Source organism: Bos javanicus, chromosome 19 (assembly GCF_032452875.1).
Source record: "Bos javanicus breed banteng chromosome 19, ARS-OSU_banteng_1.0, whole genome shotgun sequence".
NCBI classification, from domain to species: Eukaryota; Metazoa; Chordata; class Mammalia; order Artiodactyla; family Bovidae; genus Bos; species Bos javanicus.
The window spans coordinates 34,617,435-34,636,874 of NC_083886.1; the positions used below are offsets into that span (position 1 = coordinate 34,617,435).

General features: G+C 55.8%; 1 protein-coding gene, 1 long non-coding RNA gene and 3 other non-coding genes across 6 annotated transcripts; all 5 read right to left on the bottom strand.

Annotated features, from left to right (window-relative positions):
* Nucleotides 1-15: 15 nt before the first annotated feature.
* Nucleotides 16-2,179, bottom strand: LOC133232138 (uncharacterized). 2 transcript variants are annotated; one of them, XR_009731317.1, is made up of 5 exons: nt 1,879-2,179; nt 1,611-1,658; nt 1,107-1,173; nt 588-666; nt 16-354 (listed from the first exon to the last, which is right to left on the bottom strand). It is a non-coding gene; the product is annotated as an uncharacterized LOC133232138 (long non-coding RNA). The 2 variants fall into 2 exon arrangements; XR_009731316.1 differs by having other exon boundaries at nt 1,611-2,178.
* Nucleotides 427-500, bottom strand: LOC133233154 (small nucleolar RNA SNORD65). The gene has a single exon (XR_009731630.1). It is a non-coding gene; the product is annotated as a small nucleolar RNA SNORD65 (small nucleolar RNA).
* LOC133233127 (small nucleolar RNA SNORD49) lies at nt 1,257-1,325 on the bottom strand. Its single transcript, XR_009731603.1, has one exon. It is a non-coding gene; the product is annotated as a small nucleolar RNA SNORD49 (small nucleolar RNA).
* LOC133233129 (small nucleolar RNA SNORD49) lies at nt 1,738-1,804 on the bottom strand. The gene has a single exon (XR_009731606.1). It is a non-coding gene; the product is annotated as a small nucleolar RNA SNORD49 (small nucleolar RNA).
* A 1,362-nt stretch (nt 2,180-3,541) lies between the features above and the next one.
* On the bottom strand, nt 3,542-19,412 carry TRPV2 (transient receptor potential cation channel subfamily V member 2). The gene is made up of 14 exons (XM_061391150.1): nt 19,213-19,412; nt 16,940-17,073; nt 14,986-15,279; nt 13,994-14,277; nt 11,893-12,066; nt 11,382-11,537; nt 10,788-10,883; nt 9,942-10,012; nt 9,335-9,500; nt 7,532-7,598; nt 7,114-7,430; nt 6,146-6,273; nt 5,273-5,352; nt 3,542-3,722 (listed from the first exon to the last, which is right to left on the bottom strand). Exons 1-14 carry the CDS (start codon nt 19,410-19,412, stop codon nt 3,628-3,630), a joined length of 2,262 nt encoding a protein of 753 aa, XP_061247134.1. The 3' UTR covers nt 3,542-3,627.
* Nucleotides 19,413-19,440: the final 28 nt, after the last annotated feature.

The following is a 19,440-nucleotide window of genomic DNA, read 5'->3' on the forward strand; positions in this document are numbered from 1 at the left end:
TACATTTCTAAGAACTTAATACAAAAGAGCATCCTTTTATTACATCTATGGTAACTGCATGGAGATACAAATTTCAGGAATTTTCTCTCTCCCAGTATAACAAATGCATACAATACTTACAAGTACAAAAAAGCTACTTTTGCTTAAGAGACAATACTAGGAAACTATGAATTTAATGACTCCGCTGTCCTAGAAAAAAGGTGCCAAATCCGTTTCTTGGCTCTTTAACATTAAGAATGTCCTCTTTGATACTCGGCACAAAACAAAACATTGAAGCCTGTATTTTCCACGTCCAAGTTGATGGCTGCCACTGGTCCTTGCAACTTCCAAATTCTGCCCCTGCTGCAGCTTAGCCTGCAAGGAAACTAAGTATCAGTGAATCTTACTTTATACTCCCCAGAATAGTCATTCACAGCATAAAGATATCCTCAGAAAACCGTAGGTTCACCACTACACAATCTGCCGGTAATTCCAGCTTCTTTTGGGTGATTTCATCATTGATATCCTTTTCTGCAAAACCATTTTAACAAAACTAGCTGCTCATCCATTCTACCATGCAGAATGGTCATGGTCCAGATCAGTCTTACCTTGTCTTGGGCTGGGGTGCTCCTGCCATTGCTGCCGGCTCTAAAACTCTGCTGGTCACCACTCTTCAGAGCTCAGACCCTGGAGGGATGAATAAGGCACCTGTGGACAGACAGCCGAGGGCAACTGGAAGCAGTTCCCACTGTGCTGACAGCCACGACTATACAAATGCACATCCATCCCCTCAACAGTCCTCAGGGACTGAGTCATAACTGCCATCTTTAGATGTTTCAAATTCCATTCAGTCACATTATTTTAAACATTACACACCTAACGCTTTCGATTTCCAGAGCATCTCAAAGCAGAAAGTTTGCTCAGGGCTCTACAGCCACGACATAAAAAGGAACTCCTGGGCTCACTCTGCAATCTAGTCCACACACAAACCAAAATCATTTTCAGATACTCGGTCGATAAAGGTCAAGGTACTAGGTCAGCCACGTCAAACTGCCAACATATGGTCCAATAGCAACTTAATGATTCAACACCTCGGCCTCCTCAACTACAGTCCAAAGTTTACTCACCTCGGTCCAGGCGCCCATACTCGGTGGCTGTTGAGCACGCGCTGGCAATGCCTCACTAGCTGGCAACCTGGGTGAATATAGAAATTACGAGTCACAGTCCAGACCACCCAACTCCTGGGCACCGGCAACTGGTGAGGATGCCTTGACTGCAGTCAGTCGGGAAACTATCGTCAGTTATCGCTTCTGACGGCACTTCCTATTAGTGATCTCATCAGAGCAGCCAAGCACCTCACCACTCCTATTACCGGCCCAGGGACCTGGGCTTTGGCTAAACCTGCCTGAAGGCATCTGTTTCTGAACACAGACGCGGTTTAGACAAAACTCGTTTCAGGTTAGGGGCCGCAACCTAATCGTCCCGAACAGGCCAAGGGGCCGTGCATAATTATATCAAATGCATGAAAGTGACAACGACAAGTCATCAAGCAATATCCGTGCGTTTAAGGGTGGAAGAACCTTAGACACAGCTAAGTTAACGTTATTAAGTCCACAGAGACTGGTTCTTACCTCGAGGAGGGCTGCTGCTCCCGTCTGCAAAACTGAGTGGGCCGCCATCTGAAACAAGGATCAGGACGTGCATTTAGGGCAGACTCTGGCAGCTACGGGCACCTAAAGCGTCAGGTGTCAGCGACCGCATCAGATTAGCGTAAAAGTCGTCAGTTATCGCTTCTGACGGCACTTCCTACGGGATCATCAGGACAGCCGAGCAAGCCTCCCTCGCGACCCCCCTACGAGCCTCGCCCCGCGCCCTCGGGTGCAGGCAGCTCCGCTTTACCCAGTCCTCCTTGGGGTCACTCACTCCCGGCTGCGAGCCCGGGGGGAGGGGTTCCCAGACCGCGGAACCCTGCCGGACAAAGATGCACGCGCTCCTCCATTTCGGTCCCTAGATATGTACACAGGGCCAAGGCGCCCGCCCCCAGGCCCGCCTGGCCGCAGCCGCCTGCCGCACTCCAGTTACGCTTCCCGGGAACATCGGTCGAGAAACTAACAAGCTCTGGCGCCCTCGCGGCCGCGGACAGGCCCTAACTGACTACGAGAACCAGCTCGCGACACCAGCAGTGGAAAGGCCGGAGAGTCTGCGTCCCAGCCCCTTAAGGAGTCGGAACATTCCACTCCTCAGCGATGGGAGGGGAGTCCTGGCAAAGACTCACGGGAACTTCCGGTCCTTTTAACGGCACAGACGCCGCCGCGCCGGCCGGACTCCCCCCTCCTCCGGAGCTCATGGTCTCTTCCGAGGCCCAAGAATTCTGGGTCACAGGCACGCGGCTAGCCCCAGAGCGCTTGCGCAGAGCCAGAGCTCGCAGATGGGGTAAAGACTGTCCCGCCGCACCGCCCCTGGGTGGTCGGGAGTAGAGATTCGGCCATCGCGAGCTTCCGGTTGCTTCTCTGGAAGGTGGAACGGCGGAGGCTACAGACCGTGGTTCTGCGCGTTACATGCGATCACGCCCTCGAAACCCTACAGAGGCTGGTGCGCGGCAGGCGTGCACACACTGTGACCGCTCCTCGTCCTGGGGACCGGGGCCGTCTGCCCTCCCTGCACCAGCCCTTCCAGCCGCTGCGCCCCGACCGCCCCCCTCACTCCCCTTCCTCCGCCCCCGCTCCGCCCCCCCCCCCCCCTCGCTCACTCCCAACCCCCGCTCCTTCGGGACTCCTCCAGCCGCGCCCGCGTTTCACCAGCGGTGAAGCCTTCCTCCCTCCCACAGCGTGGGAACAGGCTCGGGTCTGGCCACTTAAAAAACATTCAGCCCGACCACGCACGTCCTGTCAACAAACACACAGGACCCCAAGGGAAAATGCCGGAAACGCGGTGGTGACCCATCGGTTACTGAACGGGTCTTAGAAATAGGCGTGGGGTTTTAATGTAGGGAGGGGGGCTTCTAGAGGGGCCCACGCCTAGGGGTCAGACACCCACGAGGTCCACCGTCATGCGCGAAGGATTTAGTGTAAATGCCAAGGAGACCAGGAGGCGTCCGGAAATGCTTGGGGATGCAGGCTAGAGACCCCGAGGGCGCCCGGAGCCTCGCAAGCCTTCAGAGGCCGGTAACCTTGCTTTCGTGTCCCAGGGAGGTCCCTCCGGCTTGCAGGGGTGGGAACTGCTCAAGAGGAATCGGTAATCCACAACCTGAATGAAGTTCAGCCCAGGAGCGGGCTAAGAGACGTCCTGCAGGTGACTTTAGCAGGTGTCTGGAGGCTGGAGTAGAGGTGGCCCTACTGGCCTGTGTCCACCACCTCGCTTCTGCGGTGACAGCAGGCACAGCGCCTCGGCCAGCTGCCTGCACCCCAAAGAGGGCAGCTGGGGGGCTGCAGGTGAGGGTCCCTGTGCCCAGGAGACTGAGGGAGCAGCCCGGCCCCAGACACAGGTAAACTCGCAGAGAAATGGCAGATGCCAAACAGGCCAAGGGCCCAATACCTTTACTCAACTAACGTTTCCAGGAGAGTTAGCCACAAGAAAATATTTATTCATTTTTGCCACCAAAGACCCCTGGAGCCCCAGAGCCAGCAGGTGGGACTGGAAAGATATCCATCAGTGGGATTCCAGGGGCTGCAGGGGCACATGGTCTTCCTCCACCGCGCTGTCCTGGCTGGACTGGGAGGCCAAAGCCGGGCTGGTGATGGCGCCTGTAAAGGGATGAAGACCACGGTGGCCTGGTCCTCAGGGTGTGTACCCCAGGAGGCAGGCGCCAGCAAACAGGAGGAGGCCACAGCTATGGCACCACCCCTACCTGTAGACAGCAGGCGAGAAGTCCCCGGCAATGCCTCCCCCCACCACGTGCCCATCAGGGGCCTCCTCCCAGGATCTGAGAGTGCCTGCAGGTGACAGGCTTTTATGTTAGAAACCGGAACACCTGAGATGATGTGCTGAAAAGCCAGAGGGTGGCGAGAGTCAGGTGCTCAGAGAAGAGAGGAGACCCCCCCACCCCAAGGAGAAGCTGGGAAAGGTGGATGCCCAGAGAATGGAAGGGCACTTGGGACAGAGCCAAGGAGAGAAAGGAACAGGGAGCACTGTTGAGGGACTGCTGTCACATGGAGGGAGGTGCAGGGAGGGGGCTGGACAACAGTTTGGGGCCTTGACCTGAGGAGGAGGAATATGGCCTTCCAGGCAGTGGGAGGCGTTGTGTGCTGGGGGCTGTGTGTGGTTTTTGTCTGTATCAGAGGGACTGGAGTGGGATGAGCCGGGAGCCAAAAGCCTCCTCTAAGGTCTGGGTGCAGATGTGGGAGGGAAGGGGCAGGGCAGAGGGTCCCAAGGACACTCAGCACCAGGAGGCAGGGGGTGGTAGAGACCCACAAGTCCTCCCGCCTGGGCGAAGAGGGGCGGGCTGACAAATGTGGTCCTGGCAGGGCAGTCCCAAGGCTGTTCCTGATGGTGATGTCCAGTTAGAGGTCACAGCAGGCAGTGGGGTGTGGAACGACAAGGGGATTTTCAGAGTCTGGAAGGGAGGGGACAGCAGGGCTCGGAGGGAGGGAAACACACAGACGAGTGGGCAGGAAGTTATCAGTGAGGGCCGTGTGGTCAAGGACCCAGGAGCCCTGGAGGCCAGAGGAGACTCCACACACAGGTTTCTCAGGCGATGGGGAGGCTGTTGTGGGGAGGGGGCCAGGGCACAGCAGGTGGAGTCTGGAAAGAGCATGAGAAAGGAGAGAAGGGCAGCCAGAAGTCTTGAAGTGGGAGCTACAGAGGATTCTAAAGGGGCCTGTCCTGCAGATAGCCAGTCCTCAGAATAGGCCTCTGGTGGGGATCATTCTTGGAGGGGGGCCAGCACCACCCTAGAATGGAGGGGCCTTTCTATGGAGGGGCCTTGAACAAGCCTGGGCCATGAGGCAAAGGCAGAGGAAGTGGCTTCTCAGTCAGGTGTGGGGGTGGCCAGGCTGGCCTGTCGGGGTGGAGCCATTGGGCACTGGGGGCTCCCTAACTTGTTCCTCTGCTGGGTCCGCCCAGAACCCATTGAATGAATGGAGAGTGCAGCAGACAGACAGAAACCTAGACAGGAAGAAGCAGGAGAGGAGGGTGCACCAGGAGCTAGTTGCCCAAGTGATGGTGAGGAGGTGGGGGACAGACTGGGGAAGGCACCACTTGATGGGACAAAGCCACTCCACGGATGGAGCCTGGAGCCCAGACTCTCTGTGCTGTGGGCCAGGCAGACACTGACACACACCCCACAGCCACTCACCAGGGCCGCCCCGCCCTGAGGGCTCCTCGAACACCGTGGGCAGCGTCTGCTCCCACGCAGCCCAGTTCACTTCCTCCACCCTGCAGGAGACAGGGTAGCTGTGAGGCTCCAGGAGGCCAGGGGTGCAGGAGAGCAGCTGCCCCAGAGGAGGGTAAGGAGGGCGAGTCTTCTCTGCGGGACTCTGGACCATCCACCAGCCCACCTGAGCCTGTGCTCCCAGCTCTCAGACTGTTGCCCCTGCCAGGGGCCCACAGGGAGGAACGGGCGTCTCTCCCCTCTGGCTCTTCACAGTGACCTGGATTGTCCCCAGCATCCAGAGAGGAGTTTAGAGGAGCTGGGTCTTTGTGGACCCAGGCTCTGGAGTCTTTTCACAGCTACTCCACGTCTTAAGACCCACCCCCTTGCCGGGCTATGCCCTCAGAAAAGTGTGTTTCTGGCCGTGCACTTGTCACCAGGCTCCCTCTCTGTGGGGAGAGTCTGCTCTCGGGGGAAGGGTTGCAGCCTCAGGGTCAGGATCGGGGTGGAGGGTGGAAGGGCAAAGCCAACCAGTCACAGCAGGCTTAGCACGCTCTGACCCCAGGATGCCTCTGGCTTTTGACCTCCTGACTGTACCCCATTTCAGGCCTGAAGGAGTTAATCAGGACCATCGGGGAGGGACCTTCAGTTTCAGTCAGTGGATAGGAAGATGAACTGATAGAGCGGCAGGCCTTGGAGCTCTGGGTCTAATGAGGTCCAGCAGCACTGACCTTACCTGCCCTGGCCAGTCCTCAGGCACGCAGACCCTGCCTTTCCCTCCCGACCTGGCTTTCCTTCCTAGCTGCTCCCCCGCTGGTTTTCAGCAGGGCCCCCAGGCTGCCCCACCCCCCTGCTCACCTGAAGCACCAGCGCTCGTCGGGGCTACCATCTGGCCTGGAGCCAACTGTCAGCTTCACCCCTGCCCGCTGCTGCTTCCTCTTGCACCACCAGTAGCCCTTCTCCATCTCTAGGACAGAGATGGCTTTCTGGGAACAAAGGATTCATCAGACAGCATGGCCGGCACTTCACAGTGTAACTCAGCATCTGTGAAGTGCATGCATCTGAATCCAGCCCCACAGTTCACATGCCTGTGTGTCAAGCCCTGCATCCCCTGAATGTGTTCCCACTTAGAGACTGAGGATGACGTGTCCTGGGTGATTGCTGGGGAGCCCGCAGGTGATGCATGCCCTGCAGTGACTTGCAGTCACATAACTACAGCTTCTAGAACTCCAGCAGGTGCAGAACTTCACAGTGCCTGCCCCTGGCACTCAAGCCAGGTGGGGGCGGCATGGAACTTTGCAGGTGAGGCTCAGAGAAGATAAGTGGCTTGCCCAAGGTCAGCAGTGAACTGGTCACACAGTTCAGCACCCCCTCACCCACAAGGCTCTCCCCGCAGCACCTCTCTAGACTCACCCTGACCCTCCCAGGTCTCATCAGCTCCCAGCTACCCCAGCCTCTGCCCTCCCCCTCAGCTCCTCCAGGCCAGGCCAACCCAGGCCCCTGCATCCCACATGTGTCGCCCACCAAGCTAACCCCACTGAACACTTGATGAGTACAGAAGCGGGATGCACGAGGGTGGAGTCTTCATCTCGTTCTCTGCCATATGCTTGGAGCCTAGAACCATGTCTAGCCCTGCACTGGGCACTCGGAAAACACTTAGTACTAACGATGATGGCAGCTAACACACAGCACCTAGTATGTGCGAGGCACCTCCCAAGACCTGATCTATCCTCAAATCAGCCCTGTGCAGGAAGGAAGGAATGGACAAGGGAGATCCCACTCGGGGGCTCAGGACGCAGGAGGCGATGGGGACCCTCCCCAGGTACCTGCAGCTTCCAGATGCTCCAGCTGTCGGTGGCGACGCTGTTGACGGTCTCGCTCATGAGCGCAATGAGCATGTTGAGCAGCAAGACATAGGTGAGAAGCACATAGGCCAAGAGCAGCAGCAGCACCACACCTCGGAAGTGCAGCTGGTCTTGGAAGGCCAGCTCGCCCATGCCGATGGTGAACTTGAACAGCTCCAAAGAAGTGTCCAGGATGCCCTGGTATGGGGCCTCCTTGTCCTCCTTCCCCGCCACCTCTGTGGTGTTGGAACCCGCAGGGGCCCCGGTGTCCTGGGGCTCCCGACTCAGGCTCACTAGTGCTGCGCGGAGGGGAGAGAGGCAGAGGGTGCTCAGCCCAGGGGAGACCAGCGGGCAGCCTCAAGGGTGGGCAAGGGCTGGGTAGGGGAGTGAGGGCCTTTACCAACAGCGAAGCCGAAAAGGAAGACTAAGTAGACCCCCAGGAAGCGGAGCAGGTCCCGAAGGATGACCTAGAACATATGCCCCAGAGTTGGTGGGGGGGGCCAGGTCACTAGGTGTGACTCCAGACCCTGCCTCAGCCCTGCACATGTGCACACGCACATGGACAATGTGTGCATACACAGGCCCTGTGGAGCCACAGTGAGAAGGGGGGTCTTTAAAAAAAATCTATATCAGATCATATCATTTTCCTGCTCAAAACCCTCCAGGGCCAAAAAATTAAACCACAGGCCCCAGCGGCTCCACGTCTGGACATGCCCTCTTAAGAAGGAATGGAAAACAAGGATTCGAACAGATAACCTGGGCACCCGTGTTTGCAGCAGCGTTGTTCAAACAGCCAGAGGTGGCAACAACCCAACTGTTCACAGATGGATGAACAGATAAACTAAATGTGGTGTCTACATACAGTGCAGTATTATTCAGTCTTAAACAGAAAGGGAATTCTAATGTGTGATAGCAGAGATGAACCTTGAGGACATTATGCCCAGGGAAATAAGCCAGACACAAAAGGACAAATACTGTATGACTGGCACTTACGTGATGAGGCACTCAGAATAGTGAAATTCATAGAGATAGAAAGTCATAGTGTGGTTACTAGGGGCAAGGAGGAGGCAAGTAACGGGGAGTTCGGGTTTCGTGGGACAGAATTTCAACTGGGGAAGGTGGACAAGTCCTAGAGATGATGGAGATGGTTGTACAACACTGTGAATGTATTTAATGTCACTGAGCTTCCCAGGTGGCTCAGTGGGAAAGAACCTGCCTGCCAATGTGGAGACGTGAGAGATGCGGGTTCCATCCCTTGGTGGGGAAGATCCCCTGGAGGAGAACATAGCAACCCACTCCAGTATTCTTGCCTGGAGAATCCCATGGACAGAAGAGCCTGGAGGGCCATAGTCCATAGGGTTGTAAAGAGTTCGACATGACTGAAATCCTCCAGGGGCCTCCCCGAGGTCAGCAAAACCACTCCCTTCCCCGCACTTCCTCCCATACCCTCCCAGCCTCTGTCTGTCCCTAGCCATCCCAGCTCGCTCTAGCTTCTGGCCTCAGTCCCTTTGCCTAGATTTCTACTTCCTTGAGTCTGTGGTGGCTGGATCATTCTCTCAGATCTTAACGTACACGTCACCTCTGCAAAGAGACCCGCAGAACAGCCAGTCTACAGCGCCCATCACTGTCCCTCACACCCCCTTACATGTTTCCTTCAGAGAATTTAGTGTAATGCAGCATTCTCATTTATTTTCTTATGCTGTCTCCTCGGCTAGAATGTCAGCTTCAGGAGAGCGAGATCTATTCTGTTTGTGAACAAAATACTGTGTTCCTGACACTTAGAACAGAGCCTGACCCATACCTAGCATCCGCTTCCTAAATGTTTGTTGAATGACTGAATGAATGCAGGCACCTCCACATGCCCAGACGACCCAGAGCACAGGCACACCGGTGAGCTTCTGTGCTTGGTCCCTGCTACTTCAGCAAGCAAGGAGGCGCGTGCTCCTGTGTGGACACTTGCCAGCACACACGTGCACATGTGCTTACCTGTATGGAGGGCAGCCTGTATGTGCGCCCTGATGCTGACACTCGGTGAGCGTCTGGGGGCACGGGGCACGGGCAGACTTGCTCACGTTCCCCTCTGCCTAGCCTAGCTGGGGGTGGGGGCGGTCGGCACCTGCCTGCTGAGCCCAAAAGGAGTGCCCCTGGGGTGCAGTGTCCAGCTCTGCCAGTCTGGCTGCACGGGGCTGCCCCTGCCTCTCACCTTCTGGATCATGACGCTGTAGATACCCGTGTACTGGAAGCCACGCATGTAGTAGAGCAGGTTCAGCCAGCCCAGCACCAGAGAGCACACGAGCAGTGGCAGGTATCCCTTGACGGCCAAGAAGCGCAGCACCTGGGACAGCACGGTGAGCAGTGCCTGGACCAGGCTGGGGGGGCAGGGTCGGTCAGTTCGCGGGCCTCCCCTGGCCGGGGCAGACCCCCCTTGCCCCTCAACCCTGCCGCGGTCTCAGAGATGAGATGTCCTCTCCGTGTCCAGACTGGACTTGAGCATCCTGACCTCCATCTTGGGTGAGGTCCCTGAGGGCCCCAGTTCCCTCCCCTGTAAAATGAGTGTGACAGTAACAATGCCTGACTCGGCGGGTGTCAGCAAGGATTCAGTGAGACACAGTAGGTAAAGACTTCAGGCTCCACTGAGGCAGAGCGAGGACTCGGTTGACGTGACTATCTCAGTGATGAGCTGGACCCAACAGCAGCCCAGCTCCTGGGTCCGGCCTGCATGCTGGTCCCAGCCCCTGGAGCTCCCTGGTCCCCAAAGCCAGCGTGGTGCCCAGGCCAAGATGGGGGAGGAGGGGTAAGGCCTCACGTACAAGAGGATTTCAAAGTAGCTGTCCATGAAGGAGATCCAGATGAACAGACGACGCCTCCAGAAGTACCACAGCTGCAGGGGGGCAAGGGGGCCGGGAAGACAGGCTGTGACACGTGGGGGTCACAACACAGCCCCACTGCCCTCAGGGCTGGATCACCACTGCCATGCTCTCCGCCCGCCGGCCTGTCACAATCCGAGCAAAACCACCTCGGGGGCTCAGGTGGCAGCTTTGACTTTTGGGGTGCTTATGAATCCGGCTGGTAGCTGAGAAAGCTCCAGACCCTGTTTCCAAACTGTCAAGACACCCAGACAATGCCAGGGACCCCCTGGCTCCCTGTGGATCCAGCTGGAGGGCTCACACTCCATACGATGAGGGGGGCTCCTTTCCCTCCCCCTCCCTGGCTGCCCAGGGACCATCCAGTGCTCCAGCCACCCTGGCCTCCCAGAGAGTCTCCACACCATGGCCCAGTCTGTCTCCTGCAAGCTGGCAGCATCTTCCCCTGAGGATGTCCTGCTCAGGCCCCCAGCCTACCCTTCTGTGCTCCTCAAGTGAGGAATGACCCAGCCAAGGGACCGTGGGCTGGGGGGCATCTAGCTCCATTCACAGGGGAGCAGAGCTGGCACTGCCAGGGGATCACAGGAGTCATTTGCTGCCCTGAGGGCACCCCAGCAAGAACAGTAGGGTTAGGGCATTCAGCCCAGAAGGCAAGGCTGCCCTGAAGCTGGTCAGCACGGGACCAGGTATGGGGCTCAGTCTCCTGAAAATGCAGGGACTTGGTTAACCTGTGCCCAGGCTCCTCAGAGCAGGATTCTGGGTTTGGAGCGGGGTGGTCGGAGGAGCCCTCACCTGGCCCATAAGGAGGTTGACCCCCCCGAGCAGGAGCAGCACATGGCCCAGCAGCAGCATGGTGTTCCCAGCCGTCACTTCCAGTGGGAGGAAGTCCTGCTCGAAGAGACACTTGGCTCAGCCTGGGGTGCCCTCCCAGCAGCCCCCCACTGATAGCTAGGCTGGGGGCCCATTCTGAGTGTGAGCAGTGGGGAGGCCCCCAGAGCAGCAGAGCAAGCAGGGGCTCTGGAGCCAGACTGTCTGGTTTCAGGCCCCATCTCCTGAAGCTGCTTAATCTCTCTGTGCCTCCCTTCCCTCACCTGTAAACCAGCGATGATGAGAGTTATCATCTCAGAGACTTGTTGTGAGATTAATTAAATATGTTAACACATGTCAGTCATGTGGAACACTTTCTCACATATGGTGCACACTCACTAAGTCCTAACTATTGTTGTTACCACTATGCTGTTACTTCCATACTGTGACCAGCTAGGTTAGCGCGTGGCTGCAGCACCCAGCAGTCAGCATCCGCAGGGTGGGTGCTAATCCTTGCCCTGTCTTCTGCCAGGGTTGTTTCCAGCAAGCCTCCCCAGGACGTGCCCCTCCCCGCCTTGCCTTTTCCAGGGCAGGCTGGTAGTAGGTGACAGCGGTGAAGATGAGCATGTAGGTCAAGTAACACAGGAAGTTGAAGAGGAACCTGGGGATGAGCAGATTCGACTTCGCCTTCAGCAGTTTGTTCAGCGGCTCCAAGACTACCATCCGGTGCCGGAGCTGGGACGGCAGGTGAGAGTCAGAGGCGCGTTTGGTTCAGCAAGTACAGTTGGGGGCACCAGGGGAGGGGGAGAGGACGGGGAGCCCCGAATGACCCCTCCCCACCCTCACAGCTACAGAGTGACCAGTCCTGAGCAGGTGCTTGGCAACAGAGAGGACACCCTGGCGTGATCCCCAGGTCGGGTGGCACCAGTGTGTGGCGTGAGCATGTGCCCAGGGGCTGGGTGAGGACATGAGGCCACACCTCCACATCCCGGTTTCAGGGCCCACGTGGTCCAGCAGGCTGGCCCGAGCGGTAGACCTTGCAGGAAGCTCTGCCAAGCCCCCTAGGCACACCCCCGCCCCGCAGGCTCACCGGGCTTCGGGAGTGAAAGGCGATGATCTCCAGCACTGAGTTTTCCTCCCAGCTGTCCACAGAGGCCAGGTCATACAGCGACACCCGCACGGGCCCATAGGACCACTCGGTGAACTTTCGGGAAAGGGACTGGTATGGCTCCGGAAGCTCCCGCTGCAGGATGTGTCTGAAAATCTACAGGGCCAGGCACGTGAGCTTGAGCTTGACCCGCATGGCCACCACCCTCACTGATGGGAAGCCTTGGACTCAGTGTCCTGCAGAGCAGACACACGCATGTGCCCTGCACACACATGCACTTGTGCATATGAACTGTTACACACGTCCACATACTAAGCCCCATGTAGGCACTCCCACCTACCCACCTATGCCAGGGCCTGCCAGCAACCTTGGCTCTTCCTTCCCCATTCCTGCCCCAAGGCCTCTTTCCTGGACACTCTTATGGCCAAGGGACCCCCAGTTCAGGGGTCCTTAATGCCCCATGACATCAGAGGCTGCCAGCTACACACATGTGTGCATGACTGTGGCCAGAGTCTAGAGCTCTCAGCAGGCTAGAAAGTGTCCCTGACCTGAACAGGTTCCGAGCAGTGTGGTTTTACAAATGAGGAGTGGGGGCGGGGGTTCCTGTGTTGGGGAGTAGCTTCCACAGGTCACACAGCCATGCCTCTAGACACAAAGGGAGGTCCCCACACCCCAGGGGCCTTGGAGGGCAGGAAGAAAACGTAAAACTTCCATTTATGTTCAGTTTGGTCTTAAACTTTAAAGACACCTATGTTCTAAGCATGGGGCCCTGTGTCAACTGTGTAGGTTGTACACCCATGAAGCTCCCCCCGATAATAAGGATCAGACAATGAGAAAGTGTTTTGAGGAAAAAGTAAATCTAGATTATGTTTATTCTTTTTTTTTAACCACACAGCTTGTGGAATCTTAGTTCCCAGATGAAGGATCGAACCTAAGCCCTTGGCAATCAGAGTCCTAACCACTGGACTGCTTGGGAATTTCCTCATGGTTATTCTTTGTTAGAGTAACTTATAACTTCCAGATAAATCACCTTTAGGCATTAAAATTGAAACTACAAAAGAAAAGTCTGGAAGAAGATATGGCTATGGAATACACACACATGCATACACACACACACACATGTATACTCATGCACACACACAAAGTTTTAAAATCTTGTAGGAATGAAGCAATAGCAAAAATCAAGAAAAAGATAATTATACTCAGCTAATAAAAATGTAAAAATTCTGTGTAGCAAAAAATGCCATAACAATTTTTTAATGTTGAACTGGGAGAAAAATTTGCAACTATGACAAATTGTAAACAAAATGCTGTTATATTCATGATCAATAACACTTATGGGGCTTCCCTGGTGGTCAAGGGGTTAAGAATCTGTCTTGCAATGCAAGGGACACGGGTTCGATCCCTGGTCCGGGAAATCCCATATGTCGCTAAGCCCCATGTGCCACAACTAATGAGCTCTGGAGGCTGCGAGCCCCAACTACTGAGCCCACACGCCACCACAGAAGCCTGCGTACCCTTGAGTGCACACTGCTCAACAAGAGAAGCCCCCACAATGAGCAGCTCTTGCATTTCAGCCAGAGAGTAGCCCCCACTTGCCACAACTAGAGAAAGCCAGTGTGCAGCAACAAAGACCCAGCACAGCCAAAATTAAAAAAAATAAATACATAAATATTTTTTTAAAAAAGAACACATCAATCAATAGGAAGAAGACACAACAGCAAAGAATATGAGACAGCTATTTGCTAATCAAGAAACCCAAATGACTTTAAAAAGAATCCCTGGGATTTCCCTGGTGGTCCAGTGGTAAGGACTCAGGCTTGCACTGCCATGGCCCAGGTTCAAGCCCTTGTCGGGGAACTAAGATCTGGGAAGCTGCACAGTGCAGCCAAAAATATACAATCCCTGCTTTATAATGTAATATATTCATACTGCAGCTCCTGGATAATTTATCAATAATAAACACACATGTAGGAGAGGTGCATGCCGAAACTGCTCTGAGCTAGACACCACCCCAGGCTCTTTCTGCAAAATTCCTGGCTGAGTCCTCCTGCTTCCTGGAAAGCGTGGCCTGGCCGCTCACCTCGATTTTGCCCTCCTTGGCGGCCAGCTTCAGGGGCGTGAGGCCCTGCAGGTTGGTCATGTCCTCCAGCTGCAGGCCCCCCACCTGGAGGAGCCTGTCATACATGTGGGTCACTAGCATGCTGTTCTCTGGAGAGTTGTCTGCGATCATCACCAAGGCATGCAGCACCGTGTTGCCCAGCGAGTCAGTGGCCTGCAGGCTAGCGGGCTGGTGCGTGTTCTTCAGGAGGTAAGTCACCACATCCCACTGCTGGGTGCAGGCAGCCAGGGAGAGGGGCAGCTCGCCTGGGGGCCAAGGAGACAGCTTGGGCCTTGGATCTCTCAGCTTCCACCCATTGGCTCGTCATGCTCCCTGGACCACCTTGAGGCAGCCAGAGGAGGAGATGCAGTATTATATCAGGGTCCCCGGCCCAGCCAGGCCAGGCAGTGAGTGCGGAAGGTCCTGGACCCACCCAGGCCGGGCAGTGAGCGGAGAAGGTCCCAGGCCCAGCTAGGCCCGGCAGTGAGCAGAGAAGGTCCCAGGCCCTGCCTAGGGCAGCTGCGCCTTCTCTCAGGAGCTGGTCGAGGTGGCTCTGTCCAGCTCCGACCCAAGGGAGAGGACCTGGAGCTCTTTACCATCTAAGGGATCAGAGTGTGGGCTTGCCCACCAGGCTTCCCACCCCTTGCCTCTGTCTCCTTTCTTTGCCAGGGCCCAGACCCACTGCCGCTGGGCACAGATGTCCCTTCCTCCATGCCCTGTCCGGTCGAGTCTCATCACACACCAGTGCTAGCCTCCCGCTCCCCTGGCCCTGGTCTGAGCTCGTGTGTAGTGAGTGAGCTTCCTTGGCCAGATAAGGGTAAAACATCTCTTAGACAAGCTGCCTTTGCAGGTAGCCGAGCAATTAGAAGCATGAGGGGTCAAACAGGTCTGGGTTTCAGGGTCACATTAACCCTGTGACCATGGGCAAGGCCTTATCCCCTCTGAAGTCCACTTTATCCAAAAAGGCAGCTCACCGAAGTAGAAGCAGGTCTCTTCCCTCCTCTTCTGAAAGAACTGGCCGCAGGCCCGGGCATGCACATCGGCCCCATTCTCCACCAGGAGCTTCACGCAGACCAGGCTCCGCTTCTCGATGGCGATGTGGAGGGCGCTGTGGCCTCGGTAGTACTCATCCATGCACTGGGCGTTGACCAGAGGATGGGGATTGCCCGAGTCCCGGTCAATCTGCAGCAGCGGCTCGATGCAGGCGTTGGCCCCATCCCGAAGGTTCAGCAGAGCCTTCATCAGACAGGTCTTCCCTGTGGAGCCCTCTGCGGGAGGAGGGGAGGGAGCACTGTGGTGTTCAGGCCGCCCACCCACCCATACAGGGAGCATCCCAGCCATGCTGCAGGGTGACACGGCTCAAGCCAGAGGTATTAGAATACCAACAGGTATGGCTGCAATTTTCTTTATTTTTTAGTTGGAGAAAAGCTGCTTTACAATGTTGACTTGGTTTCTGCCATACAACAACTCCAATCAGTCATAATTATATACATAAATCCCCTCCCTCTATAGCCTCCCTCCCACTCCCACATTCCACTTCTCTAGGTCATCATAGAGCACTGAGCTCAGCTCCCTGTGCTAGACAGCAGCTTCCCACTAGCTGTCCATTTTACACATGGTAGTGGATACACGTCGTAGACACAGAGAATGGACTTGTTGACACAGCAGGGGAAGGAGAGGGTGGGACAAATTGAGAAAGTATCATTGACGGATACACGTCAATGATACTTTCTCAATTTGTCCCACCCTCTCCTTCCCCTGCTGTGTCAACAAGTCCATTCTCTGTGTCTACATCTCCATTCCTTCTCTGCCATTAGGTTCGTTAGTACCACTTTTTTAGATTCCATATATATGCATTAATATACGATATTTGTTTTTCTCTTTCTGACTTACTTCACTCTGTACCACAGACTCTAGGTTCATCCACCTCACTACAGCTGACTCAAATTTGTTCCTTTTTATGTCTGAGTAATATTCTGGTATGCTACACTTTCTACCCTATAAATTAAGTTTCTAAGATGTGTAGGCAACGTTCTCTACACAAGAACGTTTGGAGCAGTGTTTGTTAAGCGGCTTTACCGCTTAAAAACTGTCTCTTCTGGGCAAGTCATTTGGCCTCTCTTAACCTCAATTTTCCTCACTGTAAAATGGGACCATCCTAGGGTTCTTGTAAGGATCACGTGGAATTATATACAAAATTCTTTAGTACACAGAAGTGTTGAGGCCAAAAATTACAAACAATATAAATGGCCACCAGTAGGGGGTTAGTTAACTGAACTGTGGTCAATGTGCAGGGTGGGAAACTCCGCCGGTTGTTACGGTGACTGAGTTAGAGGCCTGTGCACTGAGATGGAGCGTGCTATAAGATGTAGTAAGAGGGGGAAAGCACATTACAGATCAGCACACATGGCACGGCCCCACTTCTATAAATATACACCCCCTGGATTTAAAGTTTAAAAAGATGTATTCCATATCATTATTAGGAGCCAGGATGATGGACTGTTTCTACCCTCAGCTTTATACATTTCATTACTATTTGAGCCTTCTAGAATGCACAAATGTTCTTTTCTTCATCAGCCCAAATATTACAGGTACTTATATTTGGGGCAAAGAACGCTCTGAGATGGATGAAGTGTGTGGTATGTGTGTCAGATCTTGGTGATGCTATTACTGAAAAAGGGGCAGGGAAAGGCCACACTGAGGAAGCCTGGGAATATCCGTTCGCCACTGACATGGCTGACGGTGGCCGAGGCAGGCCCAGGTCGGGAGCCGGTGGGGTAGGTGGACAGGGTAGCGGGCTCTGTTGGCAGGAGAGCTGCTAGGAGCACTGCCCCTCCTTGCCTCTCAGCTCCTGACCATGGTCGAGACCCACCCAGGGAGCTCAGTCTCGGCCCAGCTCATGAGTCCCTGGCTCGAGCAGTAGCCTACCTCTGTACTCCGAGTCTGTGAGGTACTTGCTGGTCCGGCGCAGGTACTCTGGTAGCCCCGCCAGATCCTCGGGGGCCCCCCGGGCCACAGCGCTGAAGAGCCGGTCTCGGCCAAAGCGGTTTGGGTCTGGCTGGCTGTGGGAATGTGGTTTGTGACTGATACTGCAAGAGAGCTCTGGGCCCCCAAAAGAGGGGAAGCTCTTCCCCTTCCCAGGGAGCCCCATGGGAGCCTCTTGAGGGCCTCTACCCTCCCTGTAGCTGAGTGGTAAAGAATTCACTTGCAATGCAGGAGACACGGGTTCAATCCCTGGGTCAGGAAGATCCCTTGGAGAGGGGCATGGCAACCCAGTCCAGTACTCTCGCCTGGAAAATCCCATGGTCAGAGGAGCTGGCAGGCTACAGTCCATGGGGTCACAAAGAGTTCAGAAATGATTGAGTGACTTAGCATGCAGCATGCACTCTCCCAGGCTGACCAATGAGACCCCAGGTGCTCAGACCCCTGGAGGAGGAGGCTGTCCGGGGCTGTGGTCTCTGCGTCCCCCGAGCTCAGGCATTTGGGAGATCTGCTCTCACTCTCTAGGTGCCCTGAGGGTCTCACAACAAGCTCACTGTCCATTTCAGCACAGGAACTCATCATGGCCCTTGAACTGGGGTTTGGGTCAGCACAGGGCTACCGGAGGTGCCCACAGACTTGGGGGCTGTCTGCACCACTGGTCCCCACCAAGGAATCAAGAAAAGCCCCTCGTCTTCTCAGACCATCCATGGACTAACAACAGAGCAGCTGCCCCCCTGACCATCACTTCTGTCCTGGGTGAGCAATCTCTATCAGACAAACAAGGAGATAAAGTAACCTTCCCAAAGTCACATGGTGCAGAATTCATGGGGCAGGGGGGTGGGGTGGGGGGCGAGGGCTCAACTAACTCCAGACCCCGACTCCAGAGAAACTCCAGCCTGGACAGAGTTTCCTCAGAGAGATGGGTCCCAAAATGGAAACCAGACACTCAGAATTTTACTGAGAAGCCACACTTCGGGGAAAATCCCCAGAAGGGGCTGGTAACCCTTTTGAGTCTAGCAGTGCTGTGTGGGGTACCCCCGCCTGGACCCGTCCCTACTCACAGAGGGCCAGCTCGCCTCTGGGCTCCTGGCACCATGACCAGCCAATATGAAGGGACAAAGGGGGGACTAATTGACATTTTGGGGACCCTCAGGTCTACCATGGAGTGGATCAACCAAGAAAGGGTTGGAGGCTCTGATGAGTGGGGGGTTGCTGGGATCAGTCGTGTTTTAAGCTGTGATCGCATGATTGATGCACCATCATTCACCCAGCAGACCACGTGGATGCAGCATGACCAAGAGGGCTCTGCGGCTGACTGGGGAGCCCGGGGCAGTCTGGCTAGGGGAAGTGGCTATTTGGACAGGCACTTCCTGTCACAGGGCAGCATCAGAGTCCTGGGACAGGGAAGCCCATGGGGCACAAAGGGCACCGAGGGGCTGGTTCTGCCTCGGGCTGGTGGCCCAATCCCACAAGCTTTGCGAGCATCCTCTCCTGCCCTGGTGTGAATGTGACCTCGGTCCTGCAGCACAGACAGGACGGGGGCTCTGGGCTGGGAGGCCAAGGCGGGCGGCAGAGTCCCAGGGGTGAGTGAGGCGGGAGGGAAGGATGGAGGGGTTTCACTTGCAGAGTGCTGTCTGGCCCATGCAGATATGGCAGACCTCACCCTGGGGCATGCCAGGTGCACCCCTCCCCCACACCCACAGGGCTCCCCGCCAGAGTGGTGCCCAGGGTCTGAATTAGTGGACATCACAGGAAAATAAGAGTGGAGGTGATTCCAAGAATAAGCCCACTGTCCTTAATCCCCAGAGTCCACGTCCCCAGGGCAACAGGTCCAGCCTCGGAGGAGCCTGGGAGCATGCGGGACATTCCTGGATGTCCTTGACTCTTCTGGACTGGGGTGTGGATCCTGCTACCACCCCTCGCAGGGACTGTGACAAACAAGGAACATGCCAGGCTCAGTTGAGTAATTGGAGCTGAAAGAATATGTCCCTACCAAGAGAAATGCAACCCCAGAAGACAGAAAGGCAAGAATGGGGAAAGTTTTGGAAGCAGCAACCTCAGCGAGCAGAGCAGAGTTCAGCCTGTCGGCCCTGGAGCCATCAGAGCCAGACCGAGGACCCCGCAGGCTGTGGGGAAGGGGCGCTGGTGTTGGGCCAGGCTACCCAGTTTGCTTCTGCTAGAAGTGAGGCCCCAGGCTCCATCCACACTTGCTGCCTCACCTGGCACCTGCCGCCCTTCGGAAGTTGAGGTTCACTCTGATCTGTGGGGAGGAGTTCCGGTCCTCACTCTGAAACCGGGACTCCATGGGGGGTGGTTCAGAGCTCCGGCCCCCATTTCCTGTGTCTCCCTGGGCACCATCTTCATCGCCTCCATCTGAGGTCTCGAGTCTGAAAGCAGGAGAGCTGGAGGGCGTGGTCATCCTCAGGGAAGACGGCTGCCCCTTCTGA

Excerpts from the sequence above, each read along its gene's own strand:
- TRPV2 (XM_061391150.1), bottom strand. The coding sequence starts at position 19,412 with ATGACCACGCCCTCCAGCTCTCCTGCTTTCAGACTCGAGACCTCAGAT. Across the intron at positions 15,280-16,939 it reads CACAGACTCGGAGTACAGAG|AGGGCTCCACAGGGAAGACC; the intron begins GTAGGCTACTGC and ends CTCCTCCCGCAG. Across the intron at positions 11,538-11,892 it reads CCTTTCACTCCCGAAGCCCG|CTCCGGCACCGGATGGTAGT; the intron begins GTGAGCCTGCGG and ends CTGCCGTCCCAG.